The sequence below is a fragment of the Mustela nivalis genome (assembly GCF_964662115.1).
Source record: "Mustela nivalis genome assembly, chromosome: 5".
NCBI lineage: Eukaryota > Metazoa > Chordata > Mammalia > Carnivora > Mustelidae > Mustela > Mustela nivalis.
The window spans coordinates 152,119,525-152,145,272 of record NC_139024.1 but is presented as its reverse complement, the minus strand read 5'-3'; the positions used below and the strand labels follow the sequence as shown (position 1 = coordinate 152,145,272).

The window sequence follows — 25,748 nt, the reverse complement described above, 5'->3', positions numbered from 1 at the left end:
AACTAGATTCTACCCCTCACCAAAATACAGAAGATCTCAAAAACAGCACTATTTTGATCTAGTTAACAAAGAACCCTCTCACCTATGGAATTCAGAATACACATTACTTTCACATATGCAAGGTACATTCACTGAGATAGATCATATTCTGGTTCATAACGAATTCAATATTAAAATTTATCAGTAATACTGATTGTATTCTCTGACCACAACACAGTTAAAGTAGCAAACAAGTGTGAGAAAAACACCACATATCAGTAAATTACACTTCAAAATAATACATGTATAAAAGACAAATCCATCAGTTAACTGGAAATGATTTTGAATATACAAAAAATTGTGGATTGAAGCTGAAAAAGGACTTAGAGAGTAACTCATGACTATAGATGCTTATATTAGAAAAAACAAAAGAAAGAAAAAGAGCTCAGATTTCCATCATAAAAAAAACTGTCAAAAAATGAATTTAACCCTGGAGTGACTAAACGGAAGAAAATAGTAAAAAGAAAAAATCAGTGAGGGGGAAAAAACAGACAAAATCTAATAGTTATTTCAGAAAAAAAAAATCAACAAAATTGACAAAGCCTTAAGTGGAATGTTTAAGAAAATGAGAGCGGGACAGAAATCGACAATACTAGGAATGAGAGTTCATCATATGGATCCAACAGGCTTTAAAAGGATAAAAAAAAACAATATGACAATAAAATATGTGACAACGAAAAAAACTGATAAATTTCTTGAAAAATGTGACTTACCAAAGGTGACACATGAAAACAAAAAGAATAATTATGAAATTAAATTATGAAGTACCTTTCTTTAAAAAAAGATTTTACTTATTTTGACAGAGAAAGAGATCACAAGTAGGCAGAGAGGCAGGCAGAGAGAGAGAGGGGGGAAGCAGGCTCCCTGCCAAGCAGAGAGCCTGATGCAGGACTCGATTCCAGGACCCTGGGATCATGACCTGAGCCGAAGGCAGAGGCTATAACCTACTGAGCCACCCAGGCACCCCTGAAGTACCTTTCTGTAAAGAAAACTCCAGACCAAATACTTTTTAGTAGTGAATTCTGGCAAACTCCCAAGTCACTTATTTTTTGTGAATATTTTTAGAAAATAAAAAATTGGGGGTCACTACCCAACTTTATTAGGCCAACATAATGCTAATACCAAAATCTAAAGGATAGTTTATAAAACATAAAGTCACACTTCAATATCCCTGCAATAGATGTAAATATCCTTAACAAAATGTTATCAAGTGCAATACAATGTGTGTGTGTATCTGTAAACACAGTGATAGCATAACCAATGAAACTTTTCTTAAATTGCCAAGTTTAACATGCAGAATAGGATAAAGAAGAAAAATATAGTCACTTCAACAAAATGCAAAACGAAAAGCATTTAACAAACTTCAACACCTTTCATGATATTAAAAAGAAAGAAAGATAGATAGATTGGTCTCAGCATATTAGGAATAGCAGAGAATTTCTTTAAACTGATAAAGAACATCTAGGAAAAACCAATACAATATCACAGTTCAAGAGTGAAAGACCTAATTTCTCCCCATGAGGTAAGAAGGCAAGAATGTCTGCTTTCAATATTGTCTTTCATCATTTTACTACAAGATCTACCCGTTGCATTAACAGAAGAAAAGAAATAAGTAACAGTCAAAAAAGCATTTGTAAAATTGTCAATATTTGCATGCTTCTAGGATTGCTTACCTAGAAAATACCAAAGAACCCATAAAACCTAATGAAAGATTTAGCACTGTGCACACGAAAGTTAATATTTTTAAAAGTCATTCTATAATAATATATTAGTAGCAAATATTGAAATGAATATTTTTTAATTCCTTTTATATTAGTGAGGAAAAAGGAAAGCCTGGGAATGAATCCAAGAAAAGATGCACAGTACCACCACACTAAAAACTACAAAACATTACTGGATTAAAGAAGAAATAAATGGGAAGATATACCATATCCGTGGATGACAACTGTCCCAAACTGATCTTTAGACTCCATGTAATTCCAAACTAAATCAACAAGGCTTGTTTTGTGGTAGAAATTGACCACATGATTCTAAAATTTAAAATTTCAAAGACTCTAGGTAGTTAAAAGTTGGAGAATGTGCCTTACCTTCTTTCAAGATTTATAAAGTTCTTCAAGAATGTGTGTTGCTGAGGCGCCTGGGTGGCTCAGTGGGTTGGCCTCTGCCTTCGGCCCAGGTCATGATCTCAGGGTCCTGGGATCAAGCCCCGCATTGGTCTCTGCTCCACGGGAGGCCTGCTTCCTTCTCTCTCTCTGCCTGCTCCTCTACTTGTGATCTTTCTCTGTCAAATAAATAAATAAAATCTTTCAACAAACAAACAAACAAAAAACTGAATGTGTGTTTCTAGCAAAAAGATACAGATCTACATCGATGAAAAAAAGAGTGTGTACAGAAATAAATCCACATATAAATATGGTCAATCTTTGACAACTGTCTCAAGGCAGTACAATGGGGAAAGAAATGGTGTTCTCAACAAGTGAGGCTGGGTCAAGTGGAAATCAAAATTGAAAGAAAAAGTGCAATGATCTATACTGCACATTCAACAAACATGGATTCAGAAAAGAATCTAGACCCAGACATACAACCCAGAATCGTAACACTTCTAGAGGAAAACATACGAGAAGATACACGCAATCTCATGGTGGGTGGATTTTGCAGAAAGAACGTGCAGGCACACACAAAAACACAAATAACTGAACCTAAAATGGATAAATCATACTTCTTCAGAACTTAAAACCAAGCCATATTCAGCAAGAAAATTTTCTCAACACCATGTGAGATGAAGCACTTGTATTCAAACTCGTCAAAAGATCATTTACAATAATGTACAGCCCATTTAAGAAAAAAAAAAAAAAAGAAAACAGATAAAAGATTTGGAAACTTGACAAAAGAAAATATCCAAATGCCAAAACAGGAAATGATGCAAACATCGCTTTTCTTCAGAGAAAAGCAAATTAAATGCACATCTTTTTGATTGGCTAAGATGAAAAAGACTGACCATAACCAGCACCGACCAGAACTTGGAGCAAACAGAACTCCCACGTACTTGTGGTAGAAATGTAAAATGAGGTAACCACTTGGGAAACCATTTGTTGGCTTCACAAAATGTTGAGCATACCCCCCTGTCGTACGACTCAGCCATTTCAGTTTCTAGGTATTCACCCGTAAGAAAAGAGAACATATGCCCACACAAAGATCTGGCAGCTTAGTCTGCACTGCCATTAACTGGAAATTAACTAATGTCCCAGCAACAGATGAATGGAAAAGAAAATTATGGCATATTTGTCCACATAACGGAATAGCACAGGGCAAAGAAAAAAAGGAAAAAGTAAATTCTTGTACATACAATAGCACAGACTATCAAAAACTCACTAAAAACATGCTAAGTGAAGACGGTTGGCCTGAAAAAAGTGTATATTTACGATTCACTTTATGTAAAATTATAGGAGATGGAAACTACAGGGAAAAGAAAGAAGCAAGTCTATGGTTGCCTAAAAATAGGGTTGCAAGGAGGAAAGGACTGCAAAGGAGCTCTAAGGAAAGTCTCGGGAATGATGAAATTATTATTTATCTTGATTATGAAGATGTTTTCACTACTGTATAAACATGTCAAAATGGATCACATTGTATTTAAATATAGGCAATTTTATACCTCCGTAATGATGTAGAACAAGTATGTAATGGTCTTACCTAGAGTCTACAAAACACAAACACAATCAATATTCAAAAGCTCCCAAAACGTATTTGGTTTAAAGAAATTTCATTTAGCCTTTTTTTGTTTTTCCACCTCAGAATGGTTTTCAGCTTTTTAAGAATAAAAAGTAAATAATATATTTGAAAAGATGGTATTGTGTTTAGTTATACTGTTGCAAAGTCCTATTACTTCAAATGCAAAACTGTACAGTGTAGCTTTATAGAATTTGATTCCAGGTCCCGGTGGGACATCTACAATTCAAATACTGAATCTCATGATTTATTATGTATATTGACTATTACACTTCAGAATAATCAATAAAAGGATCCAACGTAATAATCAGAGTAGGAACAGAAGGATTTATTTGACCAAAGAGACTACTTCCCTAGTCATATTGTCTATGCATCGTTATATAGTTAAAGATTTAACATAAAATCTTAATATACATATTATAACCCCAAACACTTATTTTCTAAGTAAAAGCACGCATGCCATATTTACAGGTATCTTAAGAGAAATACTGATAACATTTTGCACTTCTATGGTGCATTTACCTGGGGCGTGCCTTCATCACTGCTGAATGGAGGGAACAATGATGAAACTATTACACTAAACCCTAAGTCGGGAAAAAACTGTTACAGCATGGTTTTGCTTCCTTTTAGCTCCGTTACCTTAACAACTCATGGGCTTCAAATATCAAAGCAATAAGCTAAGAAGGTTGGGTCTGATGATCTTTTAAAATTTTCTTTTGGCTTTGAAATGTGTTTTGTTCTTATCCCCACACTCGCAAGGACAGCAGGCTCAAATGCTGGCTAAGGGGGCTGTACAAAGCACCAGGTCATATACCCCCAATACTGTGTTCCTTCTACCGCTCTGTAAGCCCACTTCTGGGGTTTTAGGAATAACAGACAGGCTCATCATCTGCAAGACTGTAGAAGTTCTTTTTGAACAAGAAAAGACAAGACACAGAGCATGTGCTAACGATTCTAAGATACTTGTTCTTTTATTTGTTTATAAAAATCCTAGTATGTGAGATGAGGAAGAAAAATAATTTTGGGAGAAAGTAAATTTTAATACTGATTTCATCTCAATATTTATCTCGCATAGATCTTTAATAAAGGTGAGCTCAATGAGCTGACCACCAACATCTCTTCTCTCAAAAATAATTTTTGTTGAAAAAACACGAAGTCTGGGCTCCTAGGAGACTCCGTCGGTTAAGCATCTGCCTTCAGCTCAGGTTGTGATCCCAGGGTCCTGGGATCAAGTCCAATGTTGGGCTCCTTGCTCCATGGGGAGCCTGCTTCTCTCTCTCCATACTATTCCTCCCGACTCACTCGTGCTTGAAAGAGATAAATATTGGATTGCAGGATTAGAGGCACCAAATGAATACCTGTTGTTTCTATATTTATTCTTCTTGATAAATGTATTAATTTTATTAATTTTAATATCTGTTTAAAAACATTGGATTTCGAGGGATTGGATTTCAACACCTTCCCCTGCACATCAAGATCATGTCTAACAGAAAAATGGCCTTCTCCATCATGATTTCATTATGAAATTTTTCTTTATTCCAGAAAAGTGGAGAGAATCGCACAATGAAAACCCATTTTCCCTCCACCTCAGTTCTACAATTAACATTTGGTAACATTTGCCCTTTATCCGATAGCTATTCATCTTTCCATCCTATAGTCCTTCACTAGATTTTCTGTTCCACTCCAAGGTTATTACAAATCTCAATTCAGGGGCGCCTGGGAGGCTCAGTGGATTAACACTCTGCCTTCAGCTCAGATCATGATCTCAGGGTCCTGGGATCAAGCCCCACATCAGGCTCTCTGCTCAGCAGGGAGTCAGGTACCGCCCCCCCCCCACCTCACCTGCCTACTTATGATCTTTCTCCCTCTCTGTCAAATAAATAAATTTAAAAAAAAATCTCAATACAGGTCACACCTAAAAACTTCAGCACGCAGGATAGACTTCAAAATTTCTCAAGGGCTTCATGAACAAAATTTAAATACAGGTAAATACATAAATTTTAATGCTCCATTCAATTAATTTTGGCAAACATATATACCCATATTAACATAAATCTCTATCAAGATAAAGAACATCACCATCCCCCCCTCCCCCCAAATTTCCCTTATGAGCTTCCTGGTCAAGTTGCTGCCCCCAACCCTCCTGTTTGGATGTTTTCACCACAAATTGATTTTGCTTGCTCAAGGACTTGACATAAATGGATCCACAGAGTAGGTATTCTTTTCTGGAAGTTTCTGATGCAGCATAAAGGTCGTGCAGATTTATCAATGTTGTTGCATGAATCAGGAGTTCTTTTTTATGGCTGAAAAGTGTTCCAGTTATGAATCCCACCACTGATCTACTCCTGTCCTGATATGGAATGGCTATTTCCACTAATGGCTATTCTATTCTGTTATTTGACAGAGAGACAGAGAGAGCAGAAGCACAAGCAGGGGAGCAGAGGAGGATGGAGAAGCTGAATCCCTGCTGAGCAGGGAGCCCAAGCAGGGAGCTTGGCTGGATCCCAGGACCCTGGGATCGTGACCTTAGCCGAAAGCAGATGTTTAACCTACTCAGCCACGCAGCTACCCCGATGGCTCTTCTAAACAAAGCTGCTATGAACATTCTTTTCCAAGTCTTTTTATGGGCACGTGTTTTTATTTCACCTTGAAAATATACCTAGAAGTAAAACTGTAGGTCCCAGGGTACATATGTGTTTAGATTTATAAGAAATTACCAGACTTTTGTCCAAAGCGGTTGCACAATTGTACATGTCCACAAAAGACTTCAAAGCTCTAGTTGTTTCATATGCTCACTGAACTTTGTTGTCAGTTTTTGTAAATTTAGCCGTTCCCTAATTACGGTTAAATTTGCATTTCCGTGATGATTAATGATGCTTAGCATTTTGTGCTCCTTATCGATTTGTACACCCTCATTGGTGAACCATGTTACCAAGTTTTTACCTCTGTTTTTATTGAATTGTCTTTTTTATCACTGAGTTGTAGAAATGCATTATATAATTGGGGGCAGCAACCCTCTGTGAATGATATGTACTTTGTCAATTTCTTAATGTTTTCTCATTAGCTTGAACTTTCAATTTTGATTAAGTCCAATTTATCAGTTTTTAGGGTCCGTGTTTTCTGTAACCTGAGAAACCTTTGCTTGCCCCCCAAAGATATTTTCCTCTAAAAACATAATGTCAGTTTTAATTTCGAGGTTTGTAATCCACTTCAAATTAATCTTTGTGGGTGGCGTAAGGTAGACATTGATATTCCCATGTTTCACGGTACCTTTTTTTTTGGTTAAGGTTTTATTTATTTGTCAGAAAGTTGGCGGTGGGGGGAGAGAGGAAGCACACGCATGCACAAGAGGGGGGGGGGCAGGCAGAGGGAGAAGCAAGTTCCCTGCTGAGCAAGCAGCCCGATGCGGGACTCCATCTCAAGACCCCTGGGACCATGACCTAAACCAAAGACAGATGCTGAACCGACTGAGCCACCCAGATGTCCCGCAGGACCATTATAAAAAAAAAAAATAATTTCCTCTCTCCATTGGAATGTTTTGGCACCTGCGTTGGTAACCAATTAACTATATAAGTATGGGTCTATTATTGGGCTCAATTCTATTTGACTATTTGTTGATTTTTGTTTGTTTGTTTTATGAAGCCATCACAAAGGTTTGATTCCAACAGTTTTATAGGGAGCAATGAAGTCAGAATTTGTTCTTTTTCAAGATTTCTTTGGATATTCTAGGTCCATTTCATTTTCATATATATTTTAGAATCACCTTCTCATTCTGCAAATTCAAAATCCCAATAGGACGTTGGCTGGAATTACAGAAAATCAAGATATCTGTCTTGAAGCAGAGATCTCAACTCAACGTGCTACATTAAGTGGAATTTTAAAAATTATTTTTCCAGGGCACCTGGCTGACTCCACTGGTGTAGCAGACAATTTTTGATCTTGGGGTTGTGGGTTCAAGCCCCGTGCTGGGCATAAAAATTACTTAATAACAAAATCTTTTAAAAATTATTTTTCCCATTCTTTGTGTCGCACGCAAAAATACCTTTAAGTTTGTATATCAACAACATACCCTGCAACCTTGCTAAGTTCATTAATCCTTGTGTTGCAGATTCTTTAGGATACTTGGTACTATCAGCTATGTAATCTGTAAATAGTTTCACTGTCTCCTTTACCATCTGTATCTCCTTTTCTTCTCTTGTTGTATTATCTAGGATGTCTGAAACAATCAAATGAAAAAGAGTGTGGACACCCTTGCCAGTTTTAGGGTGAAAACATTCAGAATGTCACCATTAAGTAAAATATTAGTTGAATATGTGTCATAGATGCATTTAATCTGGCAAAGTTATCTACCATTCCTACTGTTTGAAGTATTTGTTATAAATGAATGGTTTAAATCACAAATTTTTCTGCATTTATTTAAATCATTGTGTAGCCTTTCTCCTCTATATTGTACCTTTGGGTGAATTGCACAGATTAATTTTCAAATACATAACTTTGCATTTGAAGGGATACACTCAATTTGTTTGTGATATGATCATACTTAGCCTTGCTGCATTCTACTTAATAATATTTTGCTAAGGTCTCTACTTTTTGAAAAAAAAAAAGATTTTTTTTTTTTTGTTTAAAATCAGGATTATAATAGCTACATAAATTGTGTTCTTGCCCTTCTCTATCTCATGAGAGATTTTGAGGAAGATTGGTATTATTTCTTCCTTAATTGATAGAATTCACCAATGAAATCATCTGGGCCATGATTACCTTTTAATAATCACTGTGTCCCAGGCACTATGTAAGACATTTTATCTTAGGGCTTTAACAGTTCTTCAAATGATATAATACATCATTTTACACATGTCAAAATTAAGGACTGGCAAAGAGTAAGTAATTTACCCAAGGGCATGTTGCTATGATGTCAGATATAAACACACAGCTATGGTTAGCTCTCAAGTTCTCCCTGTGCCACAAAAAATCATGGTAGACTGCAAGTTACACAGTTAAGTACCACTTAAGAAATGTTATCACTTAAGAAATGGCATTCATTAAAGAAGCAAGTGGCTCTACTGGTCATGGGTGCCTTTTCAAGACAAAAAGTTATTTCTCTAAACTATATTAAATTCGAAGTTCAATTTCAGACATGTCACTAATCGGAATCTTCAAAAAAGGTATATTAGACAATGAAGATCGTTACATTTACTATTAATCCCAGATCACAGTCACTCCAAATACACTCACACACACATTCATTCCCTCCATCCCACTGTTGTTTCAAATAGGCGATGATGTAATTGTGCTTATCTTGAGCCTACAAAAAGGCTCAGTCAGAAACTGGCTATGCTTTCTCCCTCTCTAGTAGCTCAACAGCCTATAAAGGACCTGAGAAGACTTTTTAGAATGCTTTAGACAGTGGAGTGCTAATTAGTAACTGAAAGAACCTTATAAATAAATCTCATTTGTGCAACATGAATGATAAAAATAAATAAATAAATAAAAATTTAAAATAAAAAACCCGACATTGAAAACAAACCTTTAGATTCTTTATGGTTCCCTGGTAACCCAAAAGAGGTAGATGCTATTTGTTTCTCAAGATATTTCATTGCCTAATGGGTTTAGATCATGAGTCAAAAATGAAAAACAACAACAACAAACCCAACACACACCAGTCGTGTCAGGCATACTGCTAAGTTGGTGTATTGATTTTTCTCATGTGTGAAAAGAATTTTAGAAAGAAGATGCAGACACACAATATACTTTCTAGTATTTCTAATATTATTTCTTTCACTTGAAATTACTAAAGAAGCAAAAAGGAGCAAGCTAACTACCCAGTCTCTCTATTACCCGCCACAATTTATTGCATTCATTTTTCTCCACATAACAAATGCAGATTCAGAGTGCTGCGGGTTTCCCAGCACATGGGACGAAGGGAAATAATGAGGCTGATGGCGTTCAGTTTTGACAGTGTATGCAGCTGTTCATAGCTTTTCATTTTTTCCATAAACCTAACCGGTATCAGTATGTGTAAAGTTTCTAACACTTCCAGCTAGGAAATACTTCACATAAGAAAAATGCTTTCCTTGGAGTTTACAAATGCCATTTGGTCTACTTTTTCAGCAAGGGTTTGTCTAGTTAGATTATGAGATTTTTCCTGGAGAGCGCCAACAAGAGAAGGTCTCCCATGCTGTCAGGAAAGGAGAGTTATATTTTTGTTCCTTGGAAGAAACATATAATGTGTAATGGGCAAAATGTCAAGTGGGTGGGGAGCTATTAGCCCACATAAATCTCCAGAGAGGGCTCGAAGAAAACAGAATTCTGAATACGATATGATACTCGCATATTTGGTTGTAGAAATAGTCCAAGAAGGACTATTTATGGATGTTATAGGAGCAGGACTTCCAGTGAAGCTTCCAGCCCAGATAGCAAGAGAGTGTGAGGGTCTGAGGGCTGACCAAAGACAGAAGTTAGTTAGGGAAAACTGCATTTCAAACACTGGAGACACTAACAGCAAAAAGGCAAAAAGGCAAAAAGGCAAAAAAAAAAAAAAAAAAAAGCCCAGGGGGTCAAGGCAGGATCAACACCAGAATTTAAAGGCTGTAAGTTGGGAGCTAGTTCAGAGAGAAAGTACAGGAAGAAAGAAAGAGCTACTTGGAGCATTCCTAGGAGACTTTTTCTACCTGAATTTTTCATCTATCAGATGGGTGTGTCTATGGGAATTGTCAGAATGGCTTAAAAAGCTAAAAGCAAGACCTCAGTTAAGATTCAATCCTTAATTATGAACTGTACATTGGACCGACTATCCTGCCACAGACTATTCGATCCTTTATTAATTTAGTTAGTTCTTACTTCGTAAACTCAAACACTTTTCTACAGAGGACTCCTATTTTAGGTAAGCCTGATATTTTTTTAAAAATTAGATTTAAAAACTATTAAAATTTAAACTAATGCCCCAGTGGGATTCATTTTCATACGGCTTCCCTGGAGGAATGCATTACATTTCAACACCAAAGCATTTGAAATAAGTTGATTGTATAATATTTATCAGTTACCCAGTGATCCTGCCCATGTGTCTTTACTTCCTAGCGTGATTATAAGAGCGAGCACCAGGGAGTCAGGCTGCAGGCGTTCAAATTCCAGCTTCCCCAGTCCCTGGCTGCACGATGCTACACGAGTTATGAAACCTTCTTGGAACCGCTCTCCCTTGCTAATGCACTGGGGGAAAGGAGGATACCTACCTCACATGCTTGTTGTAAGAATGAGCTCTCCATAAAGAATTCTGAGATAATGCCTAGCCAGAGTACATGATATCTAGAAGTCAGTGGTTGCTTCTGTTATGCTATGAGAATACTTTTGTTTTTTTAAACTGGACACAAAAACGTTCTATCTCAAGAGATTCCAAAAGACAGGTGGACTCCTCCATCTTAACATCTGCCCAACTCCTTCCTTAAAAAAACCGAAATCACCTGGCTTAAGGTCAAATTTAATGAGTAAGACTGTTTCTGCAGATTCACAAAGACATGGAAAAGGAATGATCTCTTTATAACTCAGTTATGATTTCAGTTGCCTGGTTGTACCTGAAAATAACTAAGGAAGATCTAAGCACTTACACGTATACCTCGAAGATACCCTCCTCATAAAATCAGCTGTGGTTACAGAAACTAATGACTCAAAATCTTCCCAGCTCCAGTCTTTACCTCCTTTGCCAGATTCTATAGCCAATTCTCTCATTCCCTGAGGAGCCCTGTCTACACAGCTGGAACTCCCACTATGGTCTGGAATCCCACAAGGTGATAAACCCAAGATAGTGGTCTCAGGCCCAGTGAGGAAGGCTGCCACTTTCCCTGGCGTCACAGGCCACAGAAGGAGCCAACGGCAGAATGTCCAACGAACCTGCCCTGAAGGTTTTTACTCATAGTCTTTCTGCTGTTGCCCTCAATTCCCAAGTTCTAAATATATATTTTTAAGATTTTATTTATTTGAGAGACAGAGAGAGCCTGAGCAGTGGGGAGGGGCAGATAGAGAAGAAGAAGCTGACTGCAGAGCCTGATGCAGGGATCGATTCCAGGACCCAGAGATCACAACCTAAATAAAAGAAGGACACTTAACTGACTGAGCCACCCAGGTGCCCTCCAAATTCTACATTCTTACAGGCCCATTAAAAAGAATTGTGAAATTTAGATATTTCTGTACTTTATATAAGACTCTTTTTACTCAAGCAATTTCTGGAGAACTCTGTCACGGGCAGGATCAGTTACAGGTGAGTGAATGTGCACATATCTAAAATGTGCAGAACGTGTTATTACTGAGCTGTGTCGGCACATTTGGCCTTGACCAGCTTCCACCACAGAAATCTGTCTCACAATGAAATAAATGAGAGAGCACAGGGAAGACTCCCCTCTTGCAGTCTGTGGAGTTCTAAAGTCCTTGGACTCAGTTGTTGATCCGGCGGTTGGGAATGGAAAGTGGCCAAGAAAGTAGACTTTTGTTCTTTTTATATTTATAACCAGTTAACTGAGTGCACAGAAGAAACTTACATGGAGAAAACAAATTTGGATTAAGAGAAGTACACTAAAAATTCTAAGTCCTGCTATGTCCTACTTTGCTATTAACCATTGCAGATTAACCTCACAGGACTTGAATCAGCATTCCTAAAGTGGTCCATACCTATACTCCTTCAAGAAAAAAGTCATTTCACAAATTAGCTTTAACATTACTAGGTTATCAGTGTTGTTAGTGCTTTCATAAAAGGTCATTTATCAGCTGGGAAGGCTGAGTTTTGAACCTTCTCCAGTAGCTACAGAACTACCCTGTCCAATATGGCAGCCATTAACCATATGTGGCTATGGCGTTTGGCTAGTTGGTGGTCCAAATTGTGAAATACACATCAGAATTGGAAGACTTCATAGGAAATAAAGGATGAAAAATATCTCAGTGACTTTTACAGTGATTACACATTAAAATGATAATACTTTAGATATACCACATTAAATACAACTTTAATATTAATTTCACTTGTTTCTCTTCACGTTTTTTATGTGGCTACTATAAATTTTAAACGTCTTGATGTGGCTTGCATTGGAGGTCTACATTCCATTCGGACAGCACTGGGCTGACCCAGTCAGCAAAGAGTAGGAGAAGGGGTAGCTCTGAGCAAGCAGGCTCAGCACAATTACCAAAAGGAATTAGTGTTCCTCTCAGCCCATTCCTCAATGTGCTATTGCAACCTTCAAGCAGAGAACTTATCTACCGCTATCTTTACTTTTAGAAGAAAAGACTTTCTAAATCCTCAATAAACATTTATTAAGTTATATCTATGGCTTCAAGGTGATAGGAAATGAATTGTACAGCTAAGGGATATGCACGAGAGTTATCAACTGGCCCTGGTCTGTAGTGGGTGTGGTTCAGGTGATAAGTGATACAGACATAATCCCCTTCTTCTCACAGCCTCAATGCAAAACCACGTGGCAAATGGTCTGTCTCAATGACAGACTAACTATGGTAGGGTAAGCCACCTGTTTTATTAAATGAAGTTCTATTAAATAAAGTCCTTTGTGTACATATTGTCCATGGCTGCTTTGGCATGGGGAAAAAAAAAAGAAGAAGAAGAAGAAGAAAAGGAAAAGAAAAAAGAAAGTCCATGGTCAACACTCAAATCAGTTCTCTTCCTCTACTTAAAAATTCTCCAGTGGCTTCCCATCCTTCTTAGAGCAAAAGCCAGGGTCCCCATAGCAATCAGCTCCTTGCTCTTCTTGCTGTTATACCAAACAAACTCTTGCATCAAACCTCTGTCCTTATTGCTCACCCTACCTAAAGGTTCTTACTCTACAGATCTACCAAGAACCCTCCCTTCGCCTTCAGGTCTTGGGCATAAATCAGTAACCACTGGACATAAATTAATTCCCTCCTTCCCTTTTCTGCTTTCTATATCTACAGAGCCCTTATCATTAACTGATGCACTATATATTTTACCCGCATGTTTGCTGTGTTTTCTCCAAATAGAAAAAACCTCCATGAGGTCACTTATTCTTCTATATTTAAAAGATTTTATTTATTTATTTGACAGACAGAGATCACAAGTAGGCAGAGAGGCAGGCAGAGAGGGGGGGGGAGCAGGCTCCCCACCGAGCAGAGAGCCCAATGTGGGGCTCGATCCCAGGACCCTGGGATCATGACCTGAGCTGAAGGCAGAGGCATTAACCCAATGAGCCACTCAGATGCCCCATTCTTGTACATTTTTGCTGCTGCAACCTTAGCATCTAGAACAGTGCCTGGCCCATACAAATATAAAAGAGTGACTAGGGAGTTCATTGTTATTCTAACTGCATATAAGACAGTGAAGCACAGGCAAGATGGGATTCCTGCCCTACGTGGTAAGAAATATAATCAAATAACTTATAAATACACACATGGGCATAAAGGAATTAGACAAATGGAAATCACTGTATGCTTTCCTTCCTGTCTTCCCACTGATGCTTACATATTCATCCATCAACCTAGCCATCCATCTACCCAGCAGCAGAAACATTTATAACACCAGGGGAAGCATAATGGTGTGAAGAACAGAGTCAGCTCCGGCTACAGTTACTGTCAAAATGCTTTTTGGGAATGTGTTGTACAAGACAACACTAGTATCTTGATCTTATCAGGTTTTTTATCAGCTGCCCTCGCTGGGAGAATGGAAAAAGGAAGGTGTTTTAGGATTTAGGATGCCCTGGACCAATGGTTCTCAAACTTGGCACAACAGATATCTAACAGAAATTTTACAGAACTGTAATTATATAATTTGAAAAATCTGGCTGAAGTCTTTTCTTTCTGAAAAGCCCAGAGGAGTCATCGCCTGTGCCTTCCTTCACCTCTATCTTCTACGGCATCGGAGACATCTTGATACGCAAGACAATTTAGAAGGCAATTTGAAAAGTGACCACCATCTAGAAATGTGAACTCAAGAGTTTTCATCAGTTTTATGATCTCAAAAAAAAAAAAAAATTATGTAAGAAGTTAGAACAAGTTAGGAAAGCAAAAATTGGGCATCTGTCTTGGAAAAATAAAGCATTCTGGCCCGTCACAGATTGATGTGTGATGAGTGAGACAGATTCATGGACTAATAAAGAGATACCCATTCTCCACTGCACTCCTGGTCATTTGTCTTTTTTTTTTTTCCTTTTCCTAATTAAATGGCAGCCAAGGTAAATGAAAATGTAGCCATCAGAAGCAATAACCGGATAAGGATCAAGATACTAGCGCCGTAGAGAGAGGCAGACATGCAAATGGGTTCTTCAGTTCTGACCACAGGAATGCTTCTTGAACAATCCTTACACTATTTTCCTCCCCCTTCTTCATGACCCATTGCTAATACTTAGACATAAGCTTCTGGGAGAAGAGAAGGGTCTACTTTTCTGTTGAACCATGGAGTTGCTTATCATCTGAGCCCATGTAATAAGCACAGTGATATATCAGTCATTTATTACTATCAATCAGGAACAAAGCAATCATGCAATTTATCAACACAATCCTACAAATGCTGTGACCCAAGGTGACATGAAGTATACGAACATGTTTACACAACATTTGGGGGTCCCCATAGTTTACGGACTACTTTAATCCAAGAAATCCAAAGACACATGGGGTTTTATATAAGGCCTGATTAATTCTGTTTTTCTTTGTTTTGAAGGACAAACTGAATTCAGTCTCTCTCCATGATTCTTCCTGTCCGTACTCCATACCTTCTGCCAGATGGTGTTTTAGGAACCAACAGCATTATATCCAAGACTATACCTGGATGGGCTGTGCCCAGCAGCAAAGTGTTTAAATGTTATTTACCTACAAAGCTTCAGGTAATTCTATTGGGTTAAGTACAGAAACCTGTTTTTATCTCTTAAATGTGAAGCTCAGGTATAATAAAGTATCATAACATAATACACAGCTACTAAGACTCAACAATAACATAATAGCCTGACACTCAAGCTGCAGCCTGCTTTCTCACCCTAAAAATTGTACTCAAATAGCTTTACTCTAAGAACCAGGTAATATGCATTTATATTTGCAGAATTAATTCACCAAAGAAATTAAGTGTTTCCTGGATGGGGAACAGATAAACATTATGCTGAATTCTAACTGGCACAAGAGATCTTGAATTTTCTTGAGCCAAAATATACTGACAATCAATTTCAAAACTTAAAAAAAATAATAAGGTTGGAAACACATACTAAGTAGGGCCAATGATTGTTCCTCTATTAATGACATTGTTAGACCCTGTACATTTCAGTATAGAGCTTTCAAAACAGAAGTAGCACCATGACAAGCTTATGTAGTTAAGTCCCTTTTTGATGCCACGTTAAGAATTCAAGTCCTCATATGGTACATGGTTCTCCCATTTAACATCAAGATAGTCCTTTTTTTGTTGTATTTTTAGAGATTTTATTTATTTACTTATTCATTTATGAGAGCGAAAGTACGTGAGCAAGTGGGGAGAGGACCAAAGGGAGAGGGACAAGCAGACTCACCATTGCACACAGAGCCCAATATGGCCCCGATTCCAAGACCTCAAGATCAAAACCTGAGCCAAAGACCAAGAGACAGATACCCAACCAACTGAGCCACCCGGGTACCCCACATCAAGATAGCGTTTAAAGAATTGATGGAAATAGTGTTCAGGGAAAAGTTCAAGACAACAAAGAAATGCCCCCTCCTCTCCAATTCAAGTTCTAACTCAACAAAAGCCACACTTCAATTTCCTACCGTAAAAGAAGAGGTAGCCTTCACATTATTAATAGAACCAACACTATCCTGTCTCTAAAAGTACATGCAATACACGTGCAACCCCTTCTTCAGGAAATCATCCATTGCCTCACTGGATTGGGGACATGCTTGTATCAGTACTAGGGAGAGTAAGATCAAAGAAGTCAAACTGGAAAAGAGAAAAGATGAGGGGGAAGAGGAAGAAAAGAAGGAGAAACAGGAAAATAAAGTATCTTTTGCATTTGGATATACTAGAATTTATACATAAATGTCAATGCATAATAAAAGGTAGAACAGTAAATCATTCAAGCTAAAATAAAATGGCACTTTTCACACATATTTCTTTAAAAATTACAACATCCATTACTAGCTAGATTTTGGTATATTTCATCTTGTAACACATAATGGGTAGCCTTATCAAAGATATATGCAAATATCTATCAAAAGCAATATTCTTCATCCAATAGCTTACCTTTCCACATTTCTCAATAAATCAAAAAATTTCAAAACACAGAAAAAAGCTACATGTACAAAAGGGATCCTCTAACAATGAAAAAAAAAAAAAACCCCACAACACTTCCCCCCACACCAAAACAAAACACCACCTCTGGCATAAACACCCCCCCCTTAATCATAGGGCAATTTTTATTCTTAAAATGTTTCTGCTTTTGTCTTTTCATTCCACGGGACCATCAACTCCCTGGGAATGACAACTGTGTGCTTTTCACTTCTCACTGTGTCTACTGCTGCTGTCCAGTACTCATTATTAATAAGGTAATTATTAATAAGGTAAAAGTCAAATCAGATGGCCAACAGGCGACCGGCATTCTTTTCCTAAGCAGTCAGATTATGAAACCGGAGGGTAATTCTAGCTGTCTCTTTAAACACCGACAGGGAATTTTTACTTCAAAATGCAGATCTTTATAACAGACGAATTCCTGGCAGAATACTAGTGCTTTATACTATTTTTTTTTTTTTGTATTTCGAAATACGGTCCCCCGAAATAAAAAAACGAGCTCTTAGAAATTAAAAATTTGACTGCTACCAAAAAAAAAAAAAAAAAAAAAAAAAAAAAAAGCAAAACAAAAAACCACACACTAAAGGAAAGGCTGGAAAACAGTCAATGTCCCACAACCTAGGGGTAGAGATTGATGAAGAACATGAAGTAAGGGTAAGACGTGCGGACGTTCATGCCTGAGGATCCAACTTCTACCTGCCAGGAGCTCCCTAAGAAAGAACACAGAAAACCAAAGAAAAAACATACCGAAATAATAAAAGAAATGCCTCGGGCCCAACAGGGGATGTCATTTCCGGATTACTCCAAGTGCCACTCAGAAATTAATAAGACCCAAACATCATTAGGAAATTTGAGAATACCAAGATTAAAAGAGATCCCAAAAGCTTAATGAGAAAAAAAAAAAAAAAATTGAACCCAGAAAAAGAAATTCAACTTCCCCTTGAAGGCTTGTTCGTCTTCTCCCAGCAAGAAAAAAAAACAAAGATCAAACAATTCAGGGTTAATAAATTGTGTAAGAAGGTTATAGGCCAAGTTTGAGGCAAATGCAACATTATATGGTTTCAATACATGGACAAAATTAAGTAAGGGGTCTTCCTTTGACCCTCTGCATTTGACCCCTTTCACCGAGGTCATGAAACTGGAAAAGAATATAATCAGAGCATCTTAATTGGCCCTGTAGTGAACATGGCTTACATAGATCTAGCATAGACACCAGTTACTAGTTTTCAATTTTTAGTATCAGCCTGAATATGTGACAGGGAGACTCGATAATAAGTTATAGAACAAAACTGTTAGCAACTTTAAGCAATGTGAAAATAAATGCACACTTTGAACATGATGGAAACCAGAAGGGGTACAGAAAAGTGGAGAAAATGATGAAGTGCCCGTATCTCTATCTCATTAAGTAGATCATTAAATACACTATTATAAAGCTATCTAAGGAAACCAGAAGTAGTTTGTTTTTGTCTTTTTTAATTTAAGTGATACATTGAAAAAATTCATATTGAGGGGCGCCTGGGTGGCTCAGTGGGTTGGGCCGCTGCCTTCGGCTCAGGTCGTGATCTCGGGGTCCTGGGATCAAGTCCCGCGTCGGGCTCTCTGCTCAGCGGGGAGCCTGCTTCCTCCTCTCTCTGCCTGCCTCTCTGCCTACTTGTGGTCTCTCTCTGTCAAATAAATAAATAAAAATCTCAAAAAAAATTCATATTGAGGACATTTTTAGGACACGGAGACACTGGCATCCATCGGGATTGGTGTTGGGGCGGCGTTTGATTTTCTTCCTTTTCCATTTGATTCCAAGTCCCTCTGCTGGTAATGAACAATTAAAAATTAAGCAAAAAGTAAAAGCTCGCATGCTGTATGGGAGTCTAGTTCATAAGAGGCACTTCTTAGAAGCAGATCAACGACCACTGGGGGACACATTGTACTGGAGACAAACGGTGCCGTTCAATTTACAGGCCAGACAAGATCATTTTCAGGACAAAAATATATCCCACGAGTGATCTCTGAACATCATGGAGGCCACTTTGGGCATGAGGTCATCTTAAGTGTGCCTCTGGACTCAACATGTACTTTCTTATTTCAAATTAGGCGGAATAACTGATGTGAGGGCGATGCCCAAGGGTACGCCTCGAAATGCTGGCTTGCTGGAACAGGACTGGTTCTCAATACCTCATACTGTCTGGCCAATTGAAGGAGTTGATGACCCCATTTCCTTTCAGACTCTCGTGTAATTCCATACACACAGTCTTCCTCTACTTCCGTCTCCTTTTCCTTCCAAAAGACTTAGACTACACGCCTCACTTTGATTGTCCTTATGAGAAGAAATCATTTTGCACCTCCACGAAGAGGGAAAAGGTGAGCCCCATAAGTCTCACTTTTTTTTTTTAAATAGACAAACAGGTATGGAAATTAAATAGTGACATTATCACAAAGACGGGAGGATCCACATTCCTGGTGTTTGGTTTCCTACACAGCTTCTTCTGGAATCACAACAAAATTATCTCATGGCATTTCCGTTACATTAGGACAGGAGTTCACAAATTCAGATCAGAAGAATTATACAGGACCCAGAGTCAACAGTCATGACGGATGTCCAGTGCTTGGCTAGTTTAATTCCACCAGTTTGAAAAGTAAATGAACAACTTCCAAATTTAAATATGCCTTCCTCTAAGTTGCTCTCGAAAGAGAACAATTCTTTTTCAGTAATATTTTGTTGTTGTTGCTTTTCTCAGTTTTTTTTATTTACAGGCAAATTTGTTTTTAATAAAGGAGTTAATGTTTCTTTCCATTCCTTATATTAAATAATAACAATTCAAAACTTCATTTTCAAAAGTAAAGTATTTACATATGAACAGGTAACTATGCAAAATTTACATGAAAAAACTGGAAAGACGGGAATTCCTCAAAGACAAAATAAAGGGTGTAACAGTTTTCAGGGGGAAAATGGCTGTGTAAACTGTAATTATTTTGCTACGAGACTATAAGCAAGCTGTGGGCCAACTTCACAATAGCCAGAGTAAGGCTTCTTCTTTAGACCTATTTTTTATTACAAATATACTAATGGGTTCTTTATATTTTCAGAGGGTGTTCTTTCTATTAAACTGTCTATCAACAGTAGTTTTGGGACTGTAAATACTTTGGTTTTCTCCCCATGAACTCTCACATCCAACCTTAATTCACAGGAGTGTCAACCCCGAAGGCTGATCACGGTTTTTCTCAGTAGCATTTTTTTTTAAATTTTTTATTTTTTATAAACATATATTTTTATCCCCAGGGGTACAGGTCTGTGAATCACCAGGTTTACACACTTCACAGCACTCACCAAAGCACATACCCTCCCCCATGTCCATAATCCCACCCCCTTCTCCCAAACCCCCTCCCCCCAGCAACCCTCAGTTTGTTTTGTGAGATTAAGTAGCATTTAAAGTGAAGCTGTTTTTGCACAGATCCTGAGAAAACCATGAAGAGCGAGGAGGGGTGGGAAGGGGAAGCCCCTCACATATTTCAGCCGGATTATGGTAAGCAGCATACTGCAAAACTTCCTCAAAAGGCTTTTCCACGAATAACTCAAGGAGATCATGAACTCATCTTCACACGGGTGGGCGGGGGTGGGGTGTGGAGTAAATTCGCAGGCGGTAAGGAAACAAGGAACCTTTCAGTGATGAAAGTACAAGTCATTGAAAGTCTTTCTGGATTCCCTGAATATTTGTCCTTCTCACAGTACCAAGGGCTACAAAACCTTTAAGGGCAAACAACAAAACCCAAATGGAATGATGGGGTTTTCCTTGGGGGGTGGGGGGAGGGGGAGTTTATGGTAAACAGAATTGTGAGGGAGGGAAGAACAAAAGAAAGTTGAGGCAAGTGCCTGAGAGAGGCTCACATGAAGGAAGCATGAAGTCACCTTCAGAGGGGCCCCGGGGGCGGTCCCCATCTTTCCAAGGGTCAAATATGCCTTGTCTAGCGGCTCCTCCCTGCCCTAGGAGCAGGCCCGCCCCAGTACAAAGTGCAACCTGGGAACGACCCCCCCACCAGCAAGCAGAAGTGGGCTCTGCTTCCATTTCTGACCAGCTAGCAGGCAGGAAGCATTCGCAGCCGGACAAAGAGACAAGCAGAAGCCCAGAGTAGATTGCGTTTCTGAGGTCCCAACACTGAAAGAGCGGAAACCACGTGGGAATGACTTTATTATTCCAAGGAAGCCTTCAGGTGGCTTGAAATTAAAGGGAGTACTGTCAACCGCAGCCCTGGGCCCTCCCAACTCCCCTCTCCATTCTCTCCTCCTCTTTTCAGATTTTACAAGCTCTGTGATTTAACAGTGGAAATTCCCTAAATATAAATTAAGCATTATGTCCACCCAAGAAATTCTTCCTGGCACTCAACCAGTAGTTTGGCATTAAAATCTTTCATGTGACTCTGGGGAGATTAAGTTAGAGAGAGAGAGAAGGGGAGAGAGAGAGAGAGAGAGAGAGAGTGTGTGTGTGTGTGTGTGTGTGTGTGAGTGAGTGCATACAGATTTTTTTTTCCTTCTTGAAAATTACTCTCCATTATGTAAAGATGCTGGTTGAAAGTATACATACCCAAGTCAGAAGGGATGGAATCTTCCTGACGAAATGTAACAACTATACTGAAATGTAAGTCACAAAGCTAAGAAATGGCAAAATATTTGTGAGGCAGTGACTGCCACGAATACAGATTTCCTACTGCGGGGCGCCATTGCCTGTGTGGCTATCTCCTCCACAGACTAGCCCTCATGTCTTACCTCTGAAGAGATAATCCTACCGAGTGCATGAGTCAGGATAAGATGATAACGTTGCAGCAAGACACTCTTTCCAAATCCTTCTAACTTGTAATAATCAAAGCTCACTTCTTGCTCACATTACATGCCCAACCTCGGTCAGGGTATCATTCCATGAGGATCCCTCAGAGACCAGATGGCAGGCGCCATGTCAGTGTGTGTTTCCACCAAGGTAAGTGGACGGGCGTGAAGTAAATCCCACAGCGACCCTTACAGCTTCATCTGGGAAGTAACATATGGGACCTTTGCTCACGTTTTGTGGGCCAGTTCCAGCAAGAAAGCACCTCTATACTAAGTGTCCCTAAGGAGGGCAACTGATTTCTGAGCGTCCTCGATGACCACGAGAGTCTCACAAAGGCTTAAACGAAGAAGCATTGCTTAGGACCCATAAAGGTGATCATTTGTGATTCTTGAGATACATATAGATCTCCTCATAATGATCCCCGGCCTCCGGGACAGGGAACACAATGGCTGACGAAAGAATAAGACCGGATACTGTGTTACGACAATTCTGACTCCATCGAACCCCTGGGTTAATACATCAGGTTAAGCAAAAAGGAAGTCTTTTTCGCTGTTGGTAAGAAAGATAACAGGAAATGGATGGATAACGCCATCCGTTTTCCTCAAGCACATCCTAGCTTCCGTAGGAGGCAGGAAAGGGTTGCTCAGCCTCCAGTCAGCTTGTTAAGACAAATTCACAAAGATATATGGAAAGAATTTCCTTGTTAGTCATTTAAAGAGGACCAAGAGAATGTTCCATCACTCACCTAGCCTTAATGCACATGCAAATCTTCCCCCCATTAAGCACTCAGGGACAGAGCATTCCATTTCAATGTGGGCAAGTCTCTCTCCACTTAGTACATACAGACTGGCGAAAGAATGTCAGCATGAATCTTGCTTTCCCAAGAAAGAGTCCAAAAACTATGTTATCTGAGAGAGAAGCTGAAGGTCAAATGAGAAAGAATACATAGAAAAGGAACCTTGTTTTCTCTAGCTCTCAAATACTTTCCTAGCATTCCTCCTCTGGTACATGAACCCTGCCCTACACCCTGAACTTTTAAATGGGGAGGAGTGAAGACAATTTATTGGAAGGACGCTTTTAGTCATGTTGGAATACTGCTTACTGTTTACTAGCTGCATGGAGAGACTTAAATAAAAAATTCATGCCAAACAGTATCTGTACAAGAGACCAGCTGTTCTCATTTATTCCAACAGCCGTGGTTACAGGACTCCGAACTCTATTATCCAGGCTCAGCAAACTACTCCAGCAACAACCAACCACACAGGCTTTGAAGCATTTCGGGTTGCAGAACAAGGCCTTCATTTTAGAGAGAAATGCTGAGGACACTTATTTCTAAGAAGAACTCTCAATTCTACCTGAAAGCTATCAAACATAGCAAAAAAAAAAAAAAAAAAAGAAAAAGAAAAAAAAAAGAAAGAAAACAAAAAAACACCTCACTGTAATGTAGACCCAGCTCCTAAATTACTTTCTTTGTCCCCCTCAAGCCCAAGTCCAGCCCGCACCCCCCTTCATGCCTGCATTTTCATGCCCCTCGTCGATGTCTGACACCATCACTTACAGGGTAGTCTCTGAACAAATTTGTTGTGGTTATAAAACAATTAGCAAAACAGTTTACATTTGTATGTATTTTCTATTCCATGCCTCTGCCCCATGTTTTTCCTCCTGATATAATGGACTCGATATAATGATTCCGAGGTACAGTCTTTCGGGGGTAAATCTGGAGGGCCTTCGAATGCAGTCCTCTCGCTGAAGAGGTTTATAAGCGCTCTTCTCTCTTATTTTTGTATTTTGGACCACATCAGTAAGTGGCTGCGGACCGTGGACCTGCACGGAAGAAGCCTGACAGACTACTAGCTTTCAAGTATTGAAAGGGACAAGAGCAAGAGCAGCCCCTACAGTAACAATGGACTTTCCAGAGCGTTTTCAAACACCCTGTGCTGCCGTAAGAGCTTTATCATCTCATTTAAACCCCAAAACAACCCTATGAGCTATAGTGACCGCCTTCCAAAGACACAGTTTGGAACGAGGGGAAGAGACAGTCACGTTGCCCTGGAGAACCCCGGCACCACCTGACCCCATCCACGTGATCCAGCCCCCGTGCATGGGGCCGCTCTTGACCGGAACTGGGAAGAACAGTGACCCGCCTCTGCAGTCTTCCTCTCAAAACCTACAACCTGGTCTCCCCTGGAGAAAAACATCAGAGGGAAGCACAAAGCAGGGACCGTCTACGAAGTGCTAACTAGCGTGCCTCAAAACCATCAAAAACAAGTCTGAGAAACTGGCCCAGGTCAGGGGGCGTCTAAGGAGACATGACTAAATGTCACGTATCCCGGAGGGGATCCCTGAACCCAGAAAGGGCACTGGGAGGGATTAATGAAATTCAAGTAAACTCTACAGTTTAGTTAATTATAAAGTGCCAATGTTGGTCCCTTAGTTTTGACAAACACACCTTAAGAAGGTAACACACAGCAGTGCACGGGTGGCTCAGTCGGTTGAGCAACCGACTCTCGGTTTCGGCTCCGGTCGTGATCTCAAGGTCATGGGGTCAAGCCCCACACTGGGCTCGGTGCTCAACGCAGAGTCCGCTCAGATTCTCTCCCTCTACGCCTCCCACTCGTGCTGGCTCTTGAGCACTCTCGCTCTCAAATAAATAAATACACCCTTTAAAAAACTTTTTCATAACAGTAACGACGACGGAAACCAGATGAAGGATACAGGGATGCATTCTCGCTCTCTTTGCAACTGCTCTGTGAATCTAAATAACATAAATATAATTAATTTAAAAATCCAAAATAAGTTCTATCTTAGAATATCTATGAGGTTGGAGCACTGGAAGGGTCAGTCGATTAAGCTCAGGTCATGATCCCAGAGTCTTGGGATCGAGTCCCGCATCGGGCTCCCTGCTCAGTGAGGAGCCTGCTTCTCCCTCTGCCTCTGCCTGCGGCTTCCCCCTGCTTGTGCTCGGTCTCTCTGTCCAATAAATAAATAAAATCTTTTTAAAAGAAGAGAAAAGAAAAAGAAAAACTATGACATTAATGTTCTTTCTCTCCCTTCTGGAGATAGCCTCCCAAAGTTACAAGCTAATGAGCAAAAAACCCCATCAGCTACGTCTACTCCACACTGAAGCAAGCCGTGGAACAGGGCTGTAAGACCCGCCCTTGCCTAAGATCTATTAAAACGATTTCATGCCGGACACATGCTAAGAAACTTCCGCTAAAGGAATCTATTTCACTTACGTCCCTCCTTCACTTACACAATGAACTTGAATCTTAGCACACACGTTTAAATAAAGAGGCCACAGCATCACATTCTCAGTATCTCATCCTGACGTTCATCACGAATTTCAGTTACTCAGTCAATGTCATGTGATGATCACATTTAAACAGAATTAGCTTCAGGCTTTGCCAAAAGTTGGTGCTTCAACATTCCATAAGAGGGGGAGGGGGGAAAAGCATTCGCCCATGGACACTTCACCCCTGGAGCCCCATCACCTACTCTCACTTGCTAACACCCACATCTTGTCCTCTAGATCCTGGCTATTCAGTGCCAGTGAGCTCGGCGTGTTGCCCTCACAGGGTGAGGGATGACAGGCCGGGGTACCCTTCCCGAGGAAATGAGCGGTCAGCAGAAGACCAGCGTATATTTAGGGTTTGGGTTTTATCAGATCCTGAGAGACAGAAGAACAGCCGCAGCTGCTCCAAAAACCTAAAGAAATCGGAACACCCTCTCAAAGACAAATGCTCATAGTGTTATCTACTAAACCAATGTTTCCCACAATGGGAAGCCAGCCTCTCTGGGAAAACTCCAATATCTTCCCAGGAAGGCTCATGCAGTCCAAGACATATTCTTTTTTTTTTTTTTTTTTCCCTTGGAGTTTGCCAAAATCAGACAGTAGGATTCAACAAATATTTCTAAATACTGTA

General features: G+C 39.4%; 2 protein-coding genes across 8 annotated transcripts in view; both read right to left on the bottom strand.

Annotated features, from left to right (window-relative positions):
• LOC309865110 (uncharacterized protein) overlaps positions 1–25,748 on the bottom strand; it is a 285,659-nt gene that overhangs the window by 225,851 nt on the left and 34,060 nt on the right. For 2 of the 3 annotated variants that reach the window (XM_082731325.1, XM_082731324.1), the window contains exon 2: positions 2,127–2,320. The gene's annotated coding sequence lies outside the window, so the exon portion shown is untranslated. Of the gene's footprint in view, positions 1–2,126; positions 2,321–3,691; positions 3,732–25,748 lie in introns of those variants that run through there. The other variant, XM_082731326.1, reaches the window with a different exon arrangement.
• LOC309865112 (uncharacterized protein) overlaps positions 4,721–25,748 on the bottom strand; it is a 335,985-nt gene continuing 314,957 nt past the window's right edge. For all 5 annotated transcript variants that reach the window (XM_082731329.1, XM_082731328.1, XM_082731331.1 and 2 more), the window contains one exon: positions 4,721–5,072. In XM_082731329.1, the coding sequence (XP_082587455.1) occupies positions 5,050–5,072 (23 nt within the window). In that variant the 3' untranslated portion in view covers positions 4,721–5,049. The remainder of the gene's footprint in view (positions 5,073–25,748) is intronic.